Source organism: Erpetoichthys calabaricus, chromosome 5, assembly GCF_900747795.2.
Source record: "Erpetoichthys calabaricus chromosome 5, fErpCal1.3, whole genome shotgun sequence".
NCBI lineage: Eukaryota > Metazoa > Chordata > Cladistia > Polypteriformes > Polypteridae > Erpetoichthys > Erpetoichthys calabaricus.
Window position 1 is genome coordinate 19,523,630 of NC_041398.2, and position 24,066 is coordinate 19,547,695.

At 42.2% G+C, this 24,066-nt stretch overlaps 1 protein-coding gene across 1 annotated transcript; it reads right to left on the reverse strand.

Moving 5' to 3' along the window:
- Window positions 1-7,869: 7,869 nt before the first annotated feature.
- LOC114641695 (zinc finger protein OZF-like) lies at window positions 7,870-22,786 on the reverse strand. The gene is made up of 3 exons (XM_028790723.2): window positions 22,650-22,786; window positions 16,377-16,890; window positions 7,870-11,733 (listed from the first exon to the last, which is right to left on the reverse strand). Exons 2-3 carry the CDS (start codon window positions 16,777-16,779, stop codon window positions 10,772-10,774), a joined length of 1,365 nt encoding a protein of 454 aa, XP_028646556.1. The 5' UTR covers window positions 16,780-16,890; window positions 22,650-22,786; the 3' UTR covers window positions 7,870-10,771.
- Window positions 22,787-24,066: the final 1,280 nt, after the last annotated feature.

Consider the following 24,066-nt stretch of genomic DNA (forward strand, 5'->3'; position numbering starts at 1 on the left):
AAGTCTCTCTGTAATGATTCAATACATTTGAGAGTATCTGCCCTTACGATGAGTAATACCATTGATCACAATATTCTTAGAAATCGCCTTAGTCAATGGCTGGGCCTCTCTGGCAGGGTCTTAAATTGGTTTGAGTCCTACCTGGCAGGTAGAAAATTCTGTTAGTTGTGGTGATTATACCTCAAAGACACATGAAATTCTATATGGTGTTCTATCCTGGGTCCACAGCTCTTTTTGATCTCCATGCTTCTGTTAGGTCAGATTATCTCAAGGCATAACGTGAGCTACCCAGCTCTGCTGATGACACACAACTGTATTTATCAATAGCGCCTGATGACCCCGACTCTCTTGATTCACTGACAAAATGTCTTACTTGTGTTTCTGACTGGATGAGTAGTAATTTTCTCAAACTAAATAAAGAGAAAACAGAAATTTTAGTGATTGGCAGAAATTAATATAATGAGGTTATTAGAAATAAACTTGATGCAATAGGATTAAAAGTCAAGATGGAGGAAAAGAATTTAGGGGTAACTATTGACTCTGACCTGAATTTTAAATCACATATTAATCAGATTACTAGGTGTGTTATCGTCTATTTACCCCTTACATGTGTCAAGTTCGTTATTGGATTGGTCTACTCCCGCACTCTAAATAATCACACACACATACATAGATACACACACACTCAGACACTAACCACAACAGTGCCCTACGAATGACACACACACAATTGGCTAACTTTTAGCACTTTAAACCACACAAGTGCTATAAGAATAATACAACTTGTCACTCTGTCAGCACATCAAGAGACTTACTTATTATCGGCATGAACAACACATGATGTTTTAAACAGATCTCAGACCTAAATATTACTTTTGGTCTCCAAGAAAATATTTAAACCTACAAAAAGATTCAGCATTCTTGACTATAGGGTCATTTATCAGCCAAGAATCCCTTCTTCACGTCCTGTTCCCTACTATTGGGTGGAGCTCTCACCCTCAGCCTTAATAAACCTCGCAGCACAGAGCGTATAGCAAATCTCCAGCTACTTCAGGTGCTCAAAGAAATCTACCTTATTATTTCAATCACTCTAGACATGAAGACAAAGCATAGAAAGATGATCACAAGTTACTATTTATTAAAGAACAATAATAAGCAATAGAAAATAAGATCGATAGTAAAGTCTGGATAAAATAGTCGCTTTTTAGCTTACTAGTAAGCTAAAAGCTTACTGAAAGGAATCAGTGATGTCAAGGATGAAAGTCCCAGGGTGGCGTTTGATTTAGCAATCGATGTTCATGAAAATGCTGTTAACTGACAATCGGATGAAAACTGGTCACACGTGTCTTTGTTGTCATCTCGGACGTCGCTCTTCCATCGTCGCTGTTTCTCTTCTTCTTCTGACGTTGCTTTCAAATGATGCATATCTATATATATATAATTCACTAAGCTGACAGAACAAGCAAGACAACCATGGGATACGCACGACATAGCCACGCCCACCAACTCACAGAGACCCGCCCACCAATGCTAAGATCATGGGATACGACGACAACTCACAGAGCCACGCCCACCAACTCTAAGACCATGGGATGCGACGACAACTCACAGAGCCACGCCCACCAACTCTAAGACCATGGGATACAACGACAACACAGAGCCACGCCCACCAACTCTAAGACCATGGGATACGACGACAACTCACAGAGCCATGCCCAGCAACTCTATGAATTCACTAAGTCCATGGCAAGCAAGACGCATGCAAGACACAGCCGAGCCCACCAGCAATTCACTAAGCAGCCGACCATGGCACACGCACGACAGAGCCACGCCCGCCAACAATTCGAGCAAGAACGAAAGCATTTGCCAAGAATGTTTTCATTAATCAAGAACGAAAGTCGGAGGTTCGAAGACGGTCACATACCGTCGTAGTTCCGACCATAAACGATGCCGACTGGTGATCCAGCGGCTTCATTCCCATGACCCACCGGGCAGCCAACCAGATAACCAAAGTCTTTGGGTTCCGGGGGGAGTAAGGTTGCAAAGCTGAAAATTAAAGGAATTGATGGAAGGGCACCACCAGGTGTGGAGCCTATCGCTTCATTTGACTCAACACGGAAAACCTCACCCGGCCCGGACATGGACAGGATTGACAGATTGATAGCTCTTTCTCGATTCTGTAGGTGGTGGTGCATGGCCATTCTTAGTTGGTGGAGCGATTTGTCTGGTTAATTCTGAAAACAAATGAGACTCCCTACTGCTAAATAGTTACGCGACCCCCAAGTGGTCGGCGTCCAACTTCTTAGAGGAACAAGTGGCTTTCAGCCACGTGAGATTGAGCATTAACAGGTCTGTGATGCCCTTGGATGTCCGGTAATGCACGCGCGCTACACTGAATGGATCAACGTGTGTCTACCCGGAGCCGAGAGGCGTGGGTAAGCCGTTGAACCCCATTTGTGATGGAGACCGGGGCTTGCAATTGTTCCCCACAAACGAGGAATTCCCAGTAAGTGTGGGTCATACGCTCGCACTGATTACGTCCCTGCCCTTTGTACACACAACCCCCCCCCCCCCCCCCCCCCCTCGCTACTACCATGTTCGGGTGACTTGATGGATTATACATAGAAAAGCAGCCGGAACCGCAACGAACAATAAAAAGTCAACGTGGCTCAGAGGTGCATGTGGACTGCAGCAGAGACAAAAGCAACTCAGGTGAGGAGTTGGGGGCGGGCACATGAGCAGGCAGTGCGTACTGAACGATGACAAAGAAATCAGCAGACTAGAATGGCGGAGGGGGCGGAATGGGCGTCCTTCCCCTCTCCCACCGTTCCGCCCTCTACGCCCGAGCGCCATCCAGCCCCATCCCTCACTCTGGTGGTCCTCCAGTTTTCAGTCACGGACAATTGTATGTTGGTTCGTAGCATGCATTTTTGCAATGTTACTTTTCTTGGTGGTTTATTAAATTACGGATTTTTCAAATGTTCATTTTTTTCCCTGTGCTTAAAAAATCATTAAAAAAGCGGCGTGATTATGCGGCGTATTGTACACTGTGGTTTGGCTAGTTTATTATAAAGTTTCATGCCATGGTTTCACAACACAATTGTTGCATGCACCTGATTAGCTGGCTGTCAATATGATGGATGAATTTTGCTCAAACTCTTTAATCTATCTTTTCCCAGATAATAAAGTTCTTTGATGTTGCCTAAAACATCACCATGTCCTCCTTTCCCAGGCTGTAAACCAAATTGTTGTCCCAGATGTCCATCCATAAAGTAATCAATAGCCTGAGGCATCGGCTTAGTCTTCCTTTCCCAGGCTGTAAAGCCATTTTAGCACTATGCTGTGAACAACTGTTATAAAAGTGAAGTGTAAGGGAAGAGGATAGGCCTTTTTATTACAATGCCTCCTACATCTGAATTCATCATGTTGGGATTGAGCAAAATAAAATAATACAAATATAGAGAATAATTTGTAGATTTTACACACCATAACACTAGGACAGTATTTTTTCACTTAAGAAAAATAGCAAAAGTTAGACCTTTCATAACATTGCAAGATGCTGAGAAATGAGTTCATGCTTTTGTTTTCAGTCGGCTAGATTACTGTAACACACTCCCTCTCAGGACTACCAAAAAAAAGACATCAATCGATTACGAGTGCAGAATGAAGCTGCTAGAATCTTAACTAGGAAAAGAAAATCTGAGCACATCACCCCAGTCTTAGCGTCACTACACTGGTTACCTGTGCCATTCAGAATTGACTTTAAAATCCTGCTGATGGTTTACAAAGCCTTCAATAATCTGCCCCATAGCGCTTTGAGTACTGAGAAAAGCGCTATATAAATGTAATGAATTATTATTATTATTATCCTATATCTCTGAATGCCTGTCACCTTACACTCCAAATTGCAACCTTAAATCTTCAAATGAGGGTCACCTTAGAATTCCAAGAGCTAAACTTAAAAGAAGTGGTGAGGAGGGCGGCCTTCTGCTGTTAGGCACCTGGAATAGCTGACCGATAGAAATTCACCAGGCTAATATGGTGGATCACTTTAAAAAAAAAAAATGATCAAGCACTCATTACTTTATTGTGGCTTTCTCAGAACATCATTTTAGTGCACCCTGATATTCTGTATATGCATTGAATTATCAATATCATTCCTGGTGGTTCCGTAATCTGTACTAACCCCTACTTTCTCTACTGTTCTTTTTCCGGTTTTCTGTGATGCTGATCTGCACCCCCACCACCTGGTCAAATCACCGTGATGTCCCTACTTTGATGGATTGAAGGCCAGAAGTCCACATGACCATCATCATTAAGTTCTTCCACGTGAACCCTGAATACCATGAGGACATTGATGTTAGGTAGAATGCCTAGAGGGGGCTGGGTGGTCTCGTGGCCTCTGAACACCTGCAGATTTTATTTTTTTCTCCAGCCGTCTGGAGTTTTTTTTTTTTTTTTTTTTTTGTTTTTCTGTCCTCCCTGGGCATCAGACCTTACTTTTACTGTATGTTAATTAGTGTTCCCTAATTTTAAGTCTTATTTCTTTTGTCTTTTTTTTCCTCTTTCTTCATCATGTAAAGCACTTTGAGCTTTCATCATTTGAATGAAAATGTGCTATAGAAATAAATGTTGGTGGTGTTGAGTTATGCATCATCCAGCTTGGCCCACTTTTTTATTTTCTTATATAGATCTCTAATATTAAAACAGAGATGGCCCAGCACTGACACCTGCTGGACCCCACTTGTAACATCACACCCTGAATTCCCAGTTCTTTAATTGTAATATAGAGCCTCTCATGAAGTTCCTTACCAAAAGCCTCCTGATTAAAAGCTCCCTGCTTCCTTCTTGAATCTCAGCATTTCAGTCAAACATGACCTCCCTGATTAAACCTATGCAGACAGCTCACTAATATAACTATATAATTCCTTCCATTTCACTCATCTACAAAAAAATATTTTTTGTTTGCTACTGGGAACTTCAGAGCATCTCTTATTACGTTTTTTTACACTGATTTCATATATGAAATCGGAATAAAGCCAATACGTCAGGTTTTTGAAATACACATCATTGACGTTTTGACACTTTTGAACATCAATATATCAATACAATATCTAGAGTTTGGACTCGGTCCCACCAAAATTGTTTTGATGCGTTTATTCTGAAAACAAATCAGAAGACGATACCAGAGACACGTTAAAGCATATTTATGCCAATTTACCTCAATATAAAAGTGAGGTCAGCGTGCCCAAAAATGTTGGAGGCACTCGCTTTTGCGCTTGTATAGCCGACTATACTTCCTTAGAAGGCTGGCGTACTTCAACATCTGCAATAAGATGCTGCAGATGTTCTATCAGACGGTTGTGGCGAGCGCCCTCTTCTACGCGGTGGTGTGCTGGGGAGGCAGCATTAAGAAGGACGCCTCATGCCTGGACAAACTGGTGAGGAAGGCAGGCTCTATTGTAGGCACGGAGCTGGACAGTTTAACATCTGTGGCAGAGCGACGGGCGCTCAGCAGGCTCCTGTCAATCATGGAGAATCCACTGCATCCACTGAACAGGATCATCTCCAGACAGAGGAGCAGCTTCAGCGACAGACTGCGGTCACCGTCCTGCTCCACTGACAGACTGAGGAGATCATTCCTCCCCCACACTATGCGACTCTTCAATTCCACCCGGGGGGGGGGGTAAACGTTAACATTATTCAAAGTTATTGTCTGTCTGTATACCTGCATTGTTATCACTCTTTAATTTAATATTGCTTATTATCAGTATGCTGCTGCGGGAGTATGGGAATGTCCCTTTGGGATTAATAAAGTATCTATCTATCTACATCTGTCTCTCTTTGCAAGAACCAACAGTAATCACCCATTATGCTCAGAGTGAATTTTCCCAGATATCAGTTTTCCATCACCTTTATATCTTGATGAAATCTTTCCCCATGTTCATCACTGACATCGCTTAGATTTGGTGGAAAAAAGTCGAGATGAGAACGTAAAAAATTACGTCTTCAGTGACCTGCTGGCTCCCGTCAGCTGATAAGCTTTCAGCATATTCTCCACAAGCTCAGTATAATTCTCTGCTCTGTGACTGTCAAGAAAATTCTGGACAACCTGCACGGATGAGGCTGACGATTCAGTTTCTTTTTGAACTCATCGTCAAACATCAGTTCACGGATTTGAGGGCCAACAAAAACACCTTCCTTAATTTTGGCTTCACTTTTCTCGAGACCATATTTCTTAAATGCTGAAACACATCGCCTCTACTGTCCAGTCACCCTAGTTGTCCATGACCTGGAACATCATAACTAAAAAAAACGGGACGTGCTGGACGAAAACGGTTTTCAGACTTGGAGTCAGCAAGTGAAATTTGTTAAAGTACAGATATGAAAGAATCCCAGTAGCAAAATACTTGTTGACCAGTGTTATTTACCCATAGTGGGCGTTTATGGTTTTGTGCTCCCATGGATCGGTCTGATCTCCTTTTGTATATAACACTAGAATATTTGTTGGCCTCCAGTACTTAAGCATTTCCACCAGTGATTTTTGAGAAATCTGTGTCAAGGGTTTCTTTTTTCACTCACTGAGCTCCTTAGCCTATTTAATCCTCACAGCACGTCTCTCTGTAAATTATGTAACTCCCCAAGTCCCTCCTTGTCGGCCCCTGTCACTGATGCAGGTTGTTGACTTCTTCACATGATACATAGAGATAGAGATAGAGATACTTTATTAATCCCAAGGGGAAATTCCCATACTCCAGCAGCAGCATACTGATAAAGACCTAATTTCTTCCATTCTCTGTATATTTTCATCTTCCGTGACCATTTTAAATTCACCTCACCGCTGCTTTCATACACATCCTCATTCACATCTCTCACCTTGATTGTCTTGTTCATTTATCACTTCCTTTGAGGTCTTTCTTTGTCCAACATGGATGGACTTGTCCTGCGCTACACTGAATCTCATTTTATACAAATGAATAAAATACTCCAGAAAAATGAAGAATCATTTGTGACATGTATAAAACAAGTGGCCAAACCCGGCCAGTGCTCACAGATCACCCGCCTGAGGAGACCTTCCTCTCTGACCACCAGTCGCCATAAACATAAAAAGGCATACAAGAGTCGCTCACTTGGAGCAAAACTAGATAAAGGCAGCTGGATAATGGAGACAGTCCAAGAGAGAAATGGTGACTTGGTCAATTTAAATGGAAGGCAACGTGGGACTTGGACCGAGTGTCCATTAAATATGCTAAAGTGACCATCAGAAGACCGAGGTCAGGAATTACAGTGAAGTAAAGGTGGCTGTAGGAAGAAGGCAATGTGGAGAGATCGTTTGTGTGGGCACACTGAGCTCAACTACAGTCACACCAGCAGGGGGCGGGGTGATGGGGTAGACAAGGAAGGAGGCTCGGGTTCAAATGCTGCATACTAAGCAGGACTTCAGGGATAAGAACATTACGGAAACTCTGTGAATAGCATACAAGTCAGCACAGCAAGGAATCCATATAAAAAAAAATAAAAAAAAAGGAGGATAAGAAACTCAGAGGAGGCTTTTGGACAGGACAAGGATGGCAAACCATTGAATCGATTATTTATTATTGATTTTTTAGGAAACGAATGAATGAAAACAGTGCATACACCATAAACACAAACAACTCCCTGAGAAAATAATTCATCCCGCCAGTAAACTCTTTCAGGCCTATTAATGATGCATTATGGGTGGCTTTTAAAAATGTCATGCATTTAGCAGCCAGAGACAGACAGTCTTACCAGTAGCTCTGAAGGCTACAGAGTAAAAGGTCCACCCCAGTTACATTCGGAACATCCGCATGTCTTATGCTTGAAGAATTCCTGGTACTATAACTACTTTTTGTAAATGAACACCTTTGACATAAATAGTTCTGGACTTTTCTATAGTCGTCACTGGCTTGTGCTGCAAATCCTTGAACAGAAAAACCGGAAGCTGTTTGAACAAACGGAAGCAGACACCACGGAGCTCGATTTTTCTGCCAAAGAAAAGGTGGGACGCCGCCTTCAGAGCCCTTGGTGAATGTGAAAGTTCAGGCTGAAGACGTGAACACGCGTGTGAACTTATCAAACGATTACTGCAGAGTTAATAGGGTGAGCCCAGCAAGCCACAAGCAGACCAGGAGCACTACATGCAAAGAGAATTTCACATCATCTATTCTGCCTAAGAAAATGATTTGAGTATATGGGTGGGTTGCGGGTTAGAAAGAAAAGAATTACTACGAAAACTAAGTGGAGTTTGTTACAAATATTTTAATAAGCCAAACCTGTTGAGATAAGCTAATTACTGATTTTTGCACAACGGCCCCATCTGGTGCTCCACCGGGCCCTAATGCATAGATACCACTAACTGGGAGGTGGGCTGCCAGTACTCTGTTGAATTCTTTTCATACTGCGTACTGTAAGTAGGTTCACTTGAAATTTTGTACACTTTGTAGACAATGAAGACCACTAGTTGAAGGTAAAGGGTGGCTCACGAAAAACCGAACCGTCTCCGACCGGATGGCTCGAGCTATTTTACAGGCGGGTGCTGTCGCCATCGCGGAGCCTCATTGTTGCGACGGGGTCAGCAGCCCCAACTGCGCATTAGTAACGAAGCTGTGAACTAGTGGGTACAGACGTGTGCGAAAGAAATCCAGAAGATGTATTCTCTGCAACTGAGGATTGGAATAGTGGAGGCGTATGTGTCTACCGGTTCTTTTAAGGAAATGTGGGATAATTTCACACAGAAATTGGTAAACCTACCAGCAAACAGCAGTATGCACGAGTTGGTGAAGAAGTGGTGTAAGACTGGGTTAGTTGCAAACTACAAAAAGAATTGGGCCCCATTGCTATTGTCGTGTACGGGCTAAGAAACGTACGTCAACGTTAGAGTCGGAAGATGGTTCGGTTTTTCATGCGCCACCCTGTACTTATTAAAAACCCCATTAGTTGGGAGGCTTAGTGTTGGGTCCCACCTTGCTATTTCTGGGAAACTATTAATCCTCAAGGAGAAATTTGTCTTGACCTTTGGAGGTCTGTGCGCAGGGACTGCCAGTGTACAGCACCCATGGAGCAACTATCAAGGTTAAGGACCATTATCCATACCCTTTCAGGGCTTATCCAGTGTGAATTGCCACGTGGCAAATTAAGACTCCTGCTGATGTAGCCTACTGCATTCAGAACAGCCAAGAGGTCTCCAACCAATATGAATTCTCTTATGGTTATGAAGTTCAATGCTGTTTAAGAATCGTTTACCACACTCAGTAAGGCAATAAGGCTTCTCTCCACTGTAAATTCTAAATTGCTTATAAAAGTGAGACTCCTTTGGCATATTTAGAACAGCCATACAGGTTTTGTCCAGTGTGAATGCTGCTATTTTGGGAAAATCTCTGCTACATTCACAACTGTAGAACATTGGGACTTTTTATGGGATTCTAAAGAATCGTTTGACACATTCAGCACAGCTATATGGCTACCTATTAGGGTTAATTTCTTAACAGTGGTTTAGTTTGCTCACTTTCAGAACAGGAGTGAACTTCCCTCTTGATTCCAGAAGCATGGTTGTTTTTCTAGAGTAATTTTTGCCCGTCTATTGTTGTTATTCTCCAAGGTTTGCTGCCAGGGCTCAGTGTACTACTTGCATTGTCCCTAATGATGTGTCCCTCTCTAATTCATATGGTGTGATGGTATGTGGACATCTAGATGGACCTATTGATCCCAGCACAATGTCAGTAGGTTTATTAAACTTCTGGCTCATCTCAAATTGCATAATTAGATATTTTGATGTTATTTTCTAAGCTCAGCACAGAGCACAGAGTAATCACTTGGGCCTGAAACTTCAATGAGCCAGTTTATCTTTGATGACTATGTCTGGTTGCCTGACATCTTTCGGTTTGCTATTGGTCTGTTTCAAGTGGCTAACACCTCCTCGTTTTCTGTTATTTGGTTTGCAGTGAGACCCTAATGGACCTGTGGTACTTTTTATATATTTTCCAGTGCAGTAATCTGGCAACTTCATTGTATAGCTGTGTTATAAAATTTCTGCCATCAGAACTTTGCAGCCAGCAACCAGATGAATGATTGTGTCCACTGCTGCTTGGCAGGATCGGCACTTCTTGGTTTTCTCATTCTTCTCTATCGTTGCCTTGAACCACCTTGTGCACAAGACACTGTAGTGTCCGACCATTATCAGGTGCTCATCCCTTGATTTTATCTCTTTGCTCCTCATCCATCTATGTGTTAGCTCTTGATCTATGTGGAGCAGAAGGTTTGCATATTTTCCACCATATCTGTAGTTTTTCCAGTTGCTCCTCCTCTTCTATTTGTCAGCCCCTTTGTTATTCTTGATTTTGCTGTCTAGCAAGCTGCACTGCTCCTGTTTGCACACAAGGCGGGGACATCTGTCATGCCTATATTTCTTCTGAATGTTTTAATGGAGATTAATAACTGATTTGAACTGGTTTGCTTCATGTTGATGTACCTTCTGTACATGGCAGTCTGCAGTCCAATGATTGTAGCCCTGTATAGCTAATCTATTTTGATGAGCCCAATGCCTCCTTCAGATCAGGGAAAGGTATATTCTTAGGATTTTGTATGTTGACTGGTGTGCATGTAGAGGATTCAGTGTTTTTATGTCTAGTTTATGTAAATCGTTCTGAGGCCAGTCTATAATACCGAAGCCATAACCAGTAGGAAATTGCGTGTGCTTATGAAGAGCCAAACTGTCAATTAAGCTTTTGCCACATTCAGCACGGGCATAGGGCTACTCCCCAGTGTGGATTTTTGTATGTTTCCGGAGTTCACTACTTCTAGAGAATCTTTTCCCACATTCAGAACAGCAATATGGCTTTTCTCCAGTATGGACTCTTGTGTGTCTTTGAAGATTGCTACGGTCAGTGAATTTTTTGCCACACTCAAAACAGCCATAAGGCTTTTCTCCAGTGTGGGTTCTTATATGTGTTTGGAGACCACGACTGTCAGTAAATCGTTCGCCACATTCAGAACAGCCATAGGGCTTTTCTCCAGTGTGAATTTTTTTATGCGTTTGGAGATTGCTACTGCAAGAAAATCGTTTGCCACATTCAACACAGCCATATGGCTTTTCGCCAGTATGAACTCTTGTGTGCTTATGAAGCGTGCTGCTGTCGATGAACTTTTTGCCACATTCGGAACAACAAAATGGCTTTTCTCCAGTGTGGATTCTTTTATGTGTTTGGAGATTGCTAATGGAAGAGAATCTTCTGCCACATTCGGAACAGCAATGGGGCTTTTCTCCAGTGTGGATTTTTTTATGTGCTTGGAGGTTGCTGCTGGAAGAGAATCGTTTGTCACATTCAGAACAGGCATATGGCCTTTCTCCAGTGTGGATTCTTGTGTGTCTTTTGAAATCGCTGCTGAAAGAAAATCGTTTGCCACATTTAGAACAGGAATATGGCTTCAGCATCTCATCATTCAACTTGTGCTCTTTACACTCAGATTTGCTGGTGAATGTTTTTCCACACTCTTGGCCGGCACACAAGCCCACTTGATATGTGCTGTGACCTTCTTGCTGGCCAATGTTGACGGCTTCTAACACAGGAAGAGAGCCGCACTGCAAAGAGGCTGCTGTCCAATTCTCTGATCCTCTTGTTGATTCCTTCATCTTCTCTTTATCCTGTTGCAGTCTGCATTGAAGAGATGTCTGAGCAAATGAAGATGTAGAAAAGCTGGCATTGTCCTGTAAATCTGCAACAACACAAACAGTATACCTTAACATTTTAAAATAGAATACTGATTACATCTTGACCGAAGAAGGGGCCCGAGTTGCCACGAAAATCTTGCATATTGTAATCTTTGTATAGTTAGCCAATAACAGGTGTCAATTTGCTTGACTTCACATTACAAAATAGAATATTAAAAGAAGGAGGAGTCACACTTGTTGGTGAGGCTTCCTCACTCCGAGGGTTCATTTCCAACTTTGGCGACTGTGCATTTGTTCTCCTGCTGTCTGTTCAATTTCTCTTGTTTTCCTGCCAAGTCCCAAAGATATGCCTGCTTTGTAGTGTTGATTGGTGAAATTTGGTAAAGAAAGTTGCCGGGTTGGCCGGTGACCTTCATCGCTAAATTCTTCAACTGAAAATCGGCCATGCGAGTAGCTTAAGCAAACTATTCTCTCTCAGTGTCCCATAAAGCTTTGTGAGTCCAGCAACACCTCACACCTGTAGTAGTTAATAATGGGACAGCCAAACCCCACCTAATGATGCTGGTCTCCTGTATCACAAGCTCTGTGGGTGTCAGTTAGTCTTTGTGCTAGATGTTGGGAGATGTAGTGACAGACATTGGGCTCAAGAGTACTGGCCTGTGCTATTGTGATTTTGTTTCTTGTACTTCTTAGGTGGTTTGCTACATTCACACACACTTATTGCTAGACTGTACTTATATACTGAATTTTGTTTGAGTTTATTATTCCATCTCAGTCCTTTACTGTGGAAGGTACAATGGAGAAGCGGTTGACTCTGCTCAGTTCAGGCGACATTTTTGGCCACAATCATTTCAAGAATACCTGGCAGATGCTTCCCTAGCCTTCAGGGGGACACTTAAGACCACTGTGCTATTATCATCAACTCAAAACGACTTCATTTTCTCATTACTCATTGTCCTCAATGCATTTCGCAGAGTTGGACTAAATTTATAAACCTTTCTGTGACTTCGACAAACTCGGGAAGAAACAAATTGAGTGGGTTCATTAATCCCTACTACTGTTAACTGCCGTCTCTAAACCGATCTGGTCTGACCGAGAATGGAATAGGTGCCAGTGTGCCATACAGTGGACTGGCATCCATTTTTGGAGCCTGGGTCTGCCAGTAACCCCAGGTTAGGAAAATGGATTGGTGGATTAGAATGGGATGGGGCAAGTGGAGTTGTTGAAGTGAGGCAGTCATGAGGAGTTAGCTCAACTCAAGTTCAAGCCCTCCACATCCAGCGGTCACTACGGCCCATTCAAAATTGATTTTTACTGCTCTCACTAAGCCTTATTTCCCAAGTGTTGTTTCTTTAGCTTTACTGGGGTAATATTATGGTATGCACATTCTGAGTCATTTTACTTTCCCCACATGTTATGTTATATAAAATCTAAAAATAAAAAACTAAGGAAAATGCTATGAGCTAGTCAGAATTTGAACAGATCCAGGAGTTGTAGGAATCCACTTTCTTCTTATATAATACACTACCGTGGCTGTCCAGGATTTTAAATCACCTGTAGCCTGCAAACCGTTTAAACTATTGACCTGAAATTTGGTACATACAGTGCATCCGTAAAGTATTCACAGCGCTTCATCACTTTTTCCACATTTTGTTATGTTACAGCCTTATTCCAAAATGGATTAAATTCATTTTTTTCTCAGAATTCTACACACAACACCCCATAATGACAACGTGAAAAAAGTTTACTTGAGGGTTTTGCAAATTTATTAAAAATAAAAAAAATTGAGAAAGCACATGTCCATAAGTATTCACAGCCTTTGCCATGAAGTTCCAAATTGAGCTCAGGTGCATCCTGTTTCCCCTGATCATCCTTGAGATGTTTCTGCAACTTCATTGGAGTCCACCTGTGGTAAATTCAGTTGACTGGACATGATTTGGAAAGGCACACACCTGTCTATAGAAGGTCCCACAGTTGACAGTTCATGTCAGAGCACAAACCAAGCATGAAGTCAAAGGAATTGTCTGTAGACCTCCGAGACAGGATTGTCTCAAGGCACAAATCTGGGGAAGGTTACAGAAAAATTTCTGCTGCTTTGAAGGTCCCAATGAGCACAGTGGCCTCCATCATCCGTAAGTGGAAGAAGTTCGAAACCACCAGGACTCTTCCTAGAGCTGGCCGGCCATCTAAACTGAGCGATCGGGGGAGAAGGGCCTTAGTCAGGGAGGTGACCAAGAACCCGATGGTCACTCTGTCAGAGCTCCAGAGGTCCACTGTGGAGAGAGGAGAACCTTCCAGAAGGACAACCATCTCTGCAGCAATCCACCAATCAGGCCTGTATGGTAGAGTGGCCAGACAGAAGCCACTCCTTAGTAAAAGGCACATGGCAGCCTAGCTGGAGTTTGACAAAAGGCACCTGAAGGACTCTCAGACCATGAGAAAGAAAATTCTCTGGTCTGATGAGACAAAGATTGAACTCTTTGGTGTGAATGCCAGGCGTCACATTTGGAGGAAACCAGGCACCGCTCATCACCAGGCCAAATACCATCCCTACAGTGAAGCATGGTGGTGGCAGCATCATGCTGTGGGGATGTTTTTCAGCGGCAGGGACTGGGAGACTAGTCAGGATAAAGGGAAAGATGACTGCAGCAATGTACAGAGACATCCTGGATGAAAACCTGCTCCAGAGCGCTCTTGACCTCAGACTGGGGCGACGGTTCATCCTTCAGCAGGACAACGACCCTAAGCACACAGCCAAGATATCAAAGGAGTGGCTTCAGGACAACTCTGTGAATGTCCTTGAGTGGCCCAGCCAGAGCCCAGACTTAAATCTGATTGAACATCTCTGGAGAGATCTTAAAATGGCTGTGCACCGACGCTTCCCATCCAACCTGATGGAGCTTGAGAGGTGCTGCAAAGAGGAATGGGCCAAACTGGCCAAGGATAGGTGTGCCAAGCTTGTGGCATCATATTCAACAAGACTTGAGGCTGGAATTGCTGCCAAAGGGGCATCGACAAAGTATTGAGCAAAGGCTGTGAATACTTATGGACATGGGATTTCTCAGTTGTTTTATTTTTAATAAATTTGCAAAAACCTCAAGTAAACTTTTTTCACGTTGTCATTATGGGGTGTTGTGTGTAGAATTCTGAGGAAAAAAATGAATTTAATCCATTTTGGAATAAGGCTGTAAAATTACAAAATGTGGAAAAAGTGATGTGCTGTGAATACTTTCCGGATGCACTGTATATACATACGCACACACAGTATGTAATCTAACGTCTGTCTATATGTCTGTCTGCTTTTAACAAGAGAACTAATTAACGGATTTAGATCAGGCTTTTTTCTAGAATTTGCTTGAATATTGCGGTTGATTTTGCGCCTTCTCTCATCGCGCTAAGTGTCTTAGTTTGCTTGTGGTTCTGATTTATTTGCGTGAATCCATGAGAGACACAGTGAGCTGCGGGGGCAGGGGTGGGTCTCTCATCACTCACCCGTCTGCCCGGGGCGTAACCTTAACTTCGCTTAGCTAGCAAATGAGAGAACTACTTAAAGGATTTAGATCAAGGTTTTTTCCTAGAATTTGCTTCAACATTCCGGTTGATTTTGCGACTTCTCTCATTGCACTAGCAATCACAGGCGATATACTCGTGCTGATCCGAGACACAGGATGCAGGAAGAGAGGAGTGGGGGGAGAGTGACGTCAGGAGTAGAAAGCCGGGTGGAGCCCTCCTCGCTGTCCTGTTTCACTAATACGCATGCAGAGCCACGGGGGACGGCTAGTTTTAACATAAATGTGCTAATCCACATTCACGCCATACATGCTGCCTTTCTGTTAAATATTAGTCCAATAGTGTTTTTTCTGGGGGGGTGGGGGCTGGTGGAACGCAGATTTAATCTCCGTCATATGAGAGATTAAAACCGTGGGATTGAAATAGTTTAACTTCTATGAAAAAATAAATAAATCAATCCCATGCCGGTCATGACCACCCCTTTAAATTGGGGGGAGGATCTCATATTTCAAAAGGGAAACCAATGTTATTGCTAAAGCTGTGCACTTTTTGGATTTTATGCACTTTGAGATGTCCCTGGGTGGGATGTGAGCAAAATGTTTATTTATATTTTTTTCAAAAGTATTGGAGCTACTTCAGATTCTGTCCAGTTAGGGCATTTTTGTTGTTTTTTTTGTAATGCATTTTTTGATGTGCCTGTGTCATATGTGACCAAATTTAAAAGGGAAACGATTGATAAACATGACTTGTTTTAAAATACATTCATTTGTGTCGATTTGTCATTACCTGCTGCTTAACGGCCACCGTAAACGTCTTGGTGTGAAAATCTGACCCACCTAGATATGTAATTGAATAGCCCTGCTGTAGCCTACAGATTTGAGCACAATCTCCCCCTTCAGATTTTACTGTACTGAAGTAATATTTTTATTTTTTGGACACTTGTCTCTTAAATGAATCACAATACTTATAAACTTTATTTTCTTTTTTTATTTGGTCCAAAAATACTTTACTGCAAATATCACACTTTAACACAGCAAGCAGCTCGTCACTGTTCAGATTCACTCCAACGTGTATCCCCACCCTGAATTAAACCAACTAAAGGTGTCAACACAGTCGCAGACAGAACTCGTAACGGTTAGCAGTTTCACGTTCTTTACCATGGAATCCCATTACTTACTCATGGATGACTGCAGCTCTTCTGCTTCTCTTCCATTTCCTTCAGTGAATTTCTCCTCCAACTCGGGTATCTCCATTTTCAGTTCCACGCAGTTCCACCGTGGAGCCAGTTGTCTGATGCTACCGAGCTCAGGCTGAAAACGAAAATGTGATTGTTCAGAAGTACTCGGCTTGAAAATCTTCCCCGTTTCGTGCTTTTCCAGTTCGAGGCAAACCGAGAAATCCCCAGCGTCCTCGGTTTTGATTTCAACGGTCTCCACCTTGAACTCCTCTTGAAACTCTGAAACCGTTCCTTCAAAGTCCTCCGCCTTCACGCACAAATCGCCCGGGGTGCCCCATTCGCACTCCTCTTGTTTAATGTGTGCCACTCTCTCGCCCATGTCATCCTCTGTGACGGAGCTCATGTTCTGTGTAAAACTCTTCTCTCGCTCAAGTGCTCTGCTATTATTCTTCTTCTGCGATTTCCTTCTAACAATTTACAGCCATGGCCCGCAGGCCATTGAGACACCTGTCACCTGTGAAAATACAAGTGGATGGCATTTAATGAAAATGACATTAAAAATAACTTTAGCACATTGTGGGGATCACTTCCAGTTTTCAGAAAGTACCGTCTACAAGAGGGGTAGGCAAAGTCGTTCCTGGAGGGCCACAGTGGCTGCAGGTTTTTGCTCCAACCCAATGGCCTAATAAGAAGCCCTTATTGCTCAAGTAACACTTCTGCTTCACTTTAGTTGTCTCGCTCGTCAAGATTTTGAACCCTTATTGCTTATTTAAGATTATTAATCCCAAGGGGAAATTCACAAAGTATCTATCTATTTATCTATCTTTTTTAGTCTTAAACAGCTGTGGTCTTGTTTATTTAATTGCTCCTAATTAGTAATAACATGCAAATGACAAAAGAGAGCAACATTTCTCCATTGAGCTTGTTACCATTGACACCTCTGTGTGTATTTATCATGTACTGTTGGGTTTAATTAAATACTTGGAAGGAAAGTGAAGAGAAAAAAGTGAAGGACTGAGAATTACTCCTCCATGTAAGCCTTCCAATCATTTGCATGATATCCTTAGAAAGGGGAAGGAAATCTAAGATATGAGAATTACCTGCCGTGGAAGAGTTAAAGCGCTAACAAGCCATGAAATTAAATTATTGGCAAGAATTGCTTTCTAATTAAACATCTGGGTTAGATCAAAAACTGCAGCCACTGCGGCCCTCCAGGACTGACTTTTCCCACCCCTGGTTTACAATGATCTGTGTAAGTGTAGGATGACAGGAAATGCTGAACACATAACTAAAACAGAAACATTTTCCACGTTACAGTAAAAATGATGTGAAGGGTATAATGTGTGAAGACTTTAGTCCAAATATCAAATAAACGTGCGCTTTTATTTAAGAATATAACCAAAGGACAGAAAAAAATCATTCGATTTACACATTGCTGTCAATGAATTTCAAAACCCCAAGCTCAAATGTCAATCGACAGAAAGCTGATTATGTACTCTTGAATGGTGCAAAGGTAAGAACTGCAGTCTTATAACCAAAAGATTGTGGGTTTGAGCCCCGGTGCTCCCCACTTTCCCAGGTAACAAAAAAGTGCACTAATACACACTTAAGTGCACTTATTGTGTTGAAAGTGGGCTGTTTTCAAGTGCTAATTTTGTACATAGTTGTATTTAAGTATCTATTTATTTATGCTGATATTACTTCAGCACACTAAGTGTACTTGAATGAGACACCATTAAGATGTGCTTAAGTACACTTTTTTGATTCTCTCTGTACTTTCGTAAATTAACTTTGTTTCTACTTGAAGTATATTTGAATCCATATTTTAGAGACTTGTTAATACACTTATAATATATAGGAAATATATTTATATTTCAATTAAAATGCAAGCATAATACATTGAAAACATATTTTTGATATATTTCAAATATATTTACAACTCAAATATAGCATACTTTTTGTATATTATATCCCAGAAGTGCAGGAAAATATATTTAAAATGAACTTAATAGTGTATGAAAGTACACCAAAACTGAACTTATATTTAAAACATGCAAAGCACAGTATTAAGTAATGCACTAATAACCCATTTTATATATTTTAGGTGTAGTACACTTTGAGTACCCTTAATATCAATTTAAGTATTAGTGCAAATTAGCATATTTAGATTACATACACTCAAGTACTCAATGCATTTTTAATTAGTACATTTGCATTATATTTTCTTTGCACTTATTTTTAGCACGCAAAAACAATAATATCTTCGTAGTACATGTTTAATTAATATATCCATCTATCCTTCCAGTGTCGCGTCAGCACCAGCAAGAATACAACGCAATGCAGGAACAATCCCTGAACTAGCTAGCGCTGCGGCACCGTGTCCTCACATGTTTAATTATTAACAATAAAGATTATTTAAATGAAGTTAGTGTTATCTGTATAATATAATCAACATATTTTGCTGCATTTCATCTTAAAAATGATATCGTCATCATATGTAAATATGCGCTTTATAAAGTGGCGCAGGTTGTGCAATATTATAACTGTAGTGTAAGTTTACAGTGAGATGATTGTACTTATAAGTCCAAACAGTTCTACAAGGAGCACTTGATGGACTGATTGAGTGCGTTTAGAGTTCTTAAGATGAAACTGTTTCTGAAACGCGAGGTCCGTATAGGAAAGGCTTTGACACTTTTTGCCGTGGCTCAGGCAGCGTCTGCTTTATGCTGTATACCGATAATTCTCTTTCCGATCAGCTGCTGCTGTGATTCCCCACTCAGATACAGTGATATAAATACTCCGAGTGGTGCAGTGAGAGTAATATGGAAAAAGATGATCTGCTGTGGCAACCCTTAACGGGAGCAGCTGAAAGAAGAAGAAGATGAAGTGAGAGTAACAACGCTAAAGCAGTTATGGTATTTGGAATACTATGGCTATTCCCTGGACCATTATATTGCTGCAGGTTAATTACAATCAGATGCATTACATTAATAAACAATATGCAGTTAGTTTCAGTGTATTTATAAAGCCGCATCAGGAATGTAGGTCTAAGAAAGAAAGGGTGACCACACAGGAACAGTAGCACTGCTTTGATGCTGGGTGCCGCCAGTCTGCAAAACCGAGTGGAGAAATTGCGCACGACAGGGTATGAAGTACCGTGGAAATGTGCGTGGCTTTACGCCAAGTTTAGGTTTTATACATCGCGATTTGAGCGTGGAAACGTTCGTATGCAACATTTCTGTGCGTACACACCGTATATACATGAGGCCCCTGGTGGTGGATTTTAGGAGGACCAGGCCCCTCATGGACCCCGTGATCATCAGAGGTGACTGTGTGCAGAGGGTACAGACCTATAAATACCTGGGAGTGCAGCTGGATGATAAATTAGACTAGACTGCCAATACTGATGCTCTGTGTAAGAGAGGACAGAGCCGACTATACTTTCTTAGAAGGCTGGCGTCCTTCAACATCTGCAATAAGATGCTGCAGATGTTCTATCAGATTGTGGCGATCGCCCTCTTCTACGCAGTGGTGTGCTGGGAAGGCACCATAAAGAAGAGGGATGCCTCACGCCTGGACAAACTGGTGAGGAAGGCAGGCTCTATTGTTGCCATTGACCTGGACAGTTTGACATCTGTGGCAGAGCGACAGGCGCTCAGCAGACTCCTGTCCATCATGGAGAATCCACTGCATCCACTGAACAGGATCATCTCCAGACAGAGGAGCAGCTTCAGCGACAGACTGCTGTCACTGTCCTGCTCCACTGACAGACTGAGGAGATCGTTCCTCCCCCACACTATGCGGCTCTTCAATTCCACCCAGGGGGGTAAACGGTTTATCACCCAGCTGCACTCCCAGATATTTATAGGTCTGCACCCTCTGCACACAGTCACCTCTGATGATCACGGGGTCCATGAGGGGTCTGGGCCTCCTAAAATCCACCACCGGCTCCTTGGTTTTGCTGGTGTTCAGTTGTATGTGGTTTGAGTCACACCATTTAACAAAGTCCTTGATTAGGTTCCTATACTCCTCCTCAAGCCCACTCCTGATTCAGCCCATGATAGCAGTGTGGTCAGCGAACTTTTGCACGTGGCAGGACTCTGAGTTGTATAAGTAAACAGTTTGCCAACATAAGGAAAGTGGAACAAGAGTTCAAAATTAAAAGAGGACGTTATGCAGTATACAGTAATCCCTCCTCCATCGCGGGGATTGCGTTCCAGAGCCACCCGCGAAATAAGAAAATCCGCGAAGTACAAACCATATGTTTATATGGTTATTTTTATATTGTCATGCTTGGGTCACAGATTTGCGCAGAAACACAGGAGGTTGTAGAGAGACAGGAACGTTATTCAAACACTGCAAACAAACATTTGTCTCTTTTTCAAAAGTTTAAACTGTGCTCCATGACAAGACAGAGATGACAGTTCAGTCTCACAATTAAAAGAATGCAAACATATCTTCCTCTTCAAAGGAGTGCGCGTCAGGAGCAGAGTCTGTCAGAAAGAGAGAAAGCAAACAAATCAATAGGGCTGTTTGGCTTTTAAGTATGCGAAGCACCGCGGCACAAAGCTGTTGAAGGCGGCAGCTCACACCCCCTCCGTCAGGAGCAGAGAGAGAGAGAGAGATAGAGAGAGAGAGACAGATAAAAAAATCAATACGTGCCCTTCGTGCTTTTAAGTATGCGAAGCACCGTTCAGCATGTCGTTTCAGGAAGCAGCTGCACAAAAGATAGCAACGTGAAGATAATCTTTCAGCATTTTTAGACGAGCGTCCGTATCGTCTAGGTGTGCGAACAGCCCCCCTGCTCAATCCCCCTACGTCAGGATCAGAGAAAGTCAACGTAAGAGACAGAGAAAAGTAAGCTGGGTAGCTTCTCAGCCATCTGCCAATAGCGTCCCTTGTATGAAATCAACTGGGCAAACCAACTGAGGAAGCATGTACCAGAAATTAAAAGACCCATTGTCCTCAGAAACCTGTGAAGCAGCGAAAAATCCGCGATATATATTTTAATATGCTTACATATAAAATCCGCGATGGAGTGAAGCCGCGAAAGACGAAGCGCGATATAGCGAGGGATTACTGTAATTCATCACATTAACGGAAAAATAAAGACTACACCCTTTATCGTGTGTGTCTAGATAGACAGACAGACAGATAGACATCTATCTATCTAACAGACAGACACGCACTCAAAATTTAACTCGCGTTTGTAAAATGCGTTTTCCTCAAACATGGACTATTGGCAGTAATCTAACTCCATAAAAAGACGAATGTTACGTAATCAAAACGAAGCGATCTCAGTGATAAATCCAGCCCTGAAGACACAACGTACAATGAGTCCCTGCAGAATAACTAAGTACTTTCATTAGTCCGATTGTGACAAAATAATAAAAATCAAAATACAGTACTGCTTGCAGTGTATCGGCATGCGCAGTTCAGACAGGGGCGTTCAAGGAAATTGATCTCCAACAACCCCCTTTAAGCGCATGCGCGGTGAAAATTCACGAACTCCCTCACATTCCGTAAATTATTCATGCCTGCGTGAAACAGATCGGACTGGCTGTGAGAAGTTGTGAGAAGTGCGCTTACCGTATGCATGCGCAGGCGACCGAGCACTTAGACCTTCTCGTCTGCCGTAACACCCGCTTTTACAAACGAGTCGATCCGCTTCAGGCCCCACTCTTAAAGAACCTTCGAATCCGACTACAAATCCCATAAGTCTTTGTTGGTTCTTTAAATGAATACACTATGTATTTTCGAGTACTTGAAAAAAAAAATCTAACACTTGTGCCTTGCTATTTTTTCTTTTAATGTAAAAACAATGCATCCTTCCACCCTCTTAGTCCCACCGGTTTATGCCTCTGAATTAACTCGGTCCTGTCCGTATATCCACGTAGCATTTTCTCCGGCGCTCTGCTCGTCTTGCGTCTTGAGAGAAAGTTATTGTGAAACTTGGACTTTAGAATGTGTGTAAATTCTCTCGGACTGGAAAAGCGAGCGTCTTAAGGCCCGTTTATACTCGAGTGCCAGCATCCTGGAGACTCAACGTGAACGTAAACGGGAGAGTTTGAGTAGGCCGCTTCCTCAAATTGCCTCGCCTTTCTCCTTTTCTCTCCTCTTCCTCTCTTTTTTTCATTTTTATTTGCCTTTCTCAGCATTCATCGCCCAAACACCGCCCTTTGATTTTATTCCTTCCCGTCGCTGCTACCCCACTTTCCTTTCCCACTCTCCCACCCCGTGTTCCCCCTTCAGCTCGATGCCCCTGTTGCTTACCTACACTCCTCCTCGTCACTTTTAGTTTTTTTTCTTCTTCTTCAGTTCTGTTTTAGCTCTGAAGAGCACACATGTGCCTCATTTGGAAGTCCGAGCAGCGCGCCAGCGGAATTAAACAAAGAAAAACAAAGCGAGCCATGAAAGAGAGATAAGAAGGACAAGTGCTAGAACCGTGATACCACTCGCTTAAACACTGCCATCTAGTGGATGGAGGGAGGATCATTGATTAACGTCTTGTTTTACATTGTTCATTCAATCCGTTTCTACCAAATACAGAGAGGACGAATCGTGACTTAAAAGTAAATAAACAGATCAATCAATAAATAAGTCTTTGGCATAATAAATAAATAAATACATCCTTGCCATAAATAAATGAATAAATAGAAGATCTGCTGCAACATGAACTAATAAATAAGTGACTTTTGTTTTTTTTATTTATTTATTTATTTATTCATTAATTCATTCATTCATTCATTTATTTATTTCCGGATTTACGGATTTCTGGATTAATTTCTTTACGGATTATTTCATCTTTATGTTAATGAATCGGGCACCCCTGCCTGTTTCTAAAGTGCTATAAATGGTCATGGTGGGGTTGAACTGATATACACTCGATTACTTCTTCTTCTATTGGCTGCTCCCGTTATGGGTTGCCACAGCGGATCATCTTGTTCCATATCTTTCTGTCCTCTGCATCTTGCCCTGTTACACCCACCACCTGCATGTCCTCTCTCACCACATCCATAAACCTCTTAGGCCAGTGGTTCTCAATCTGTGGGGCGGGCCCCCCTAGGAGGGCGTGAAGTAACAAAAAGGGGGGCGCGAAGATTTTGAAAAAAGAAAACAAGAATCGAAAATATGAGAAAAAAATCTATTGAAACCAAAACAAATTAACTTAAACTACATTCTGATACTAGAAAAGTAAATATAGAGTTGGATAAATGTCGATAAAAGTTAAGTAGGTATAAGAAAATACGCATCTATGATATATCATTAATTTAAAAAGAACAAATTGGTATTAGGGGGCTCCTTTCAAAAAAATGTTACGGGGGACGCAATTAAAACTGTTATGAAAACTCGGGTCACAACTACTTAAAGGTTGAGAAACGCTGTCTTAGACCTTCCTCTGTTCCTCTTACCTGTCAGCTCTATCCTTAGCACCCTTCTTCCAATATACTCACCATCTCTCCTCTGCACATGTCCAAACCAACCCAATCTCGCCTCTCTGATTTTGTCTCCCAACCGTCCAACTTGAGCTGACCCTCTAATGTTCTCATTTCTAATCCTGTCCATCCTTGTCACACCCAATGCAAATCTTAGCATCTTTAACTCTGCCACCTCCAGCTCTGTCACCTGCGCCACCATCCCGTCCCCAGCCCATATAACATAGCTGGTCTCACTACCATCCTGTAGACTT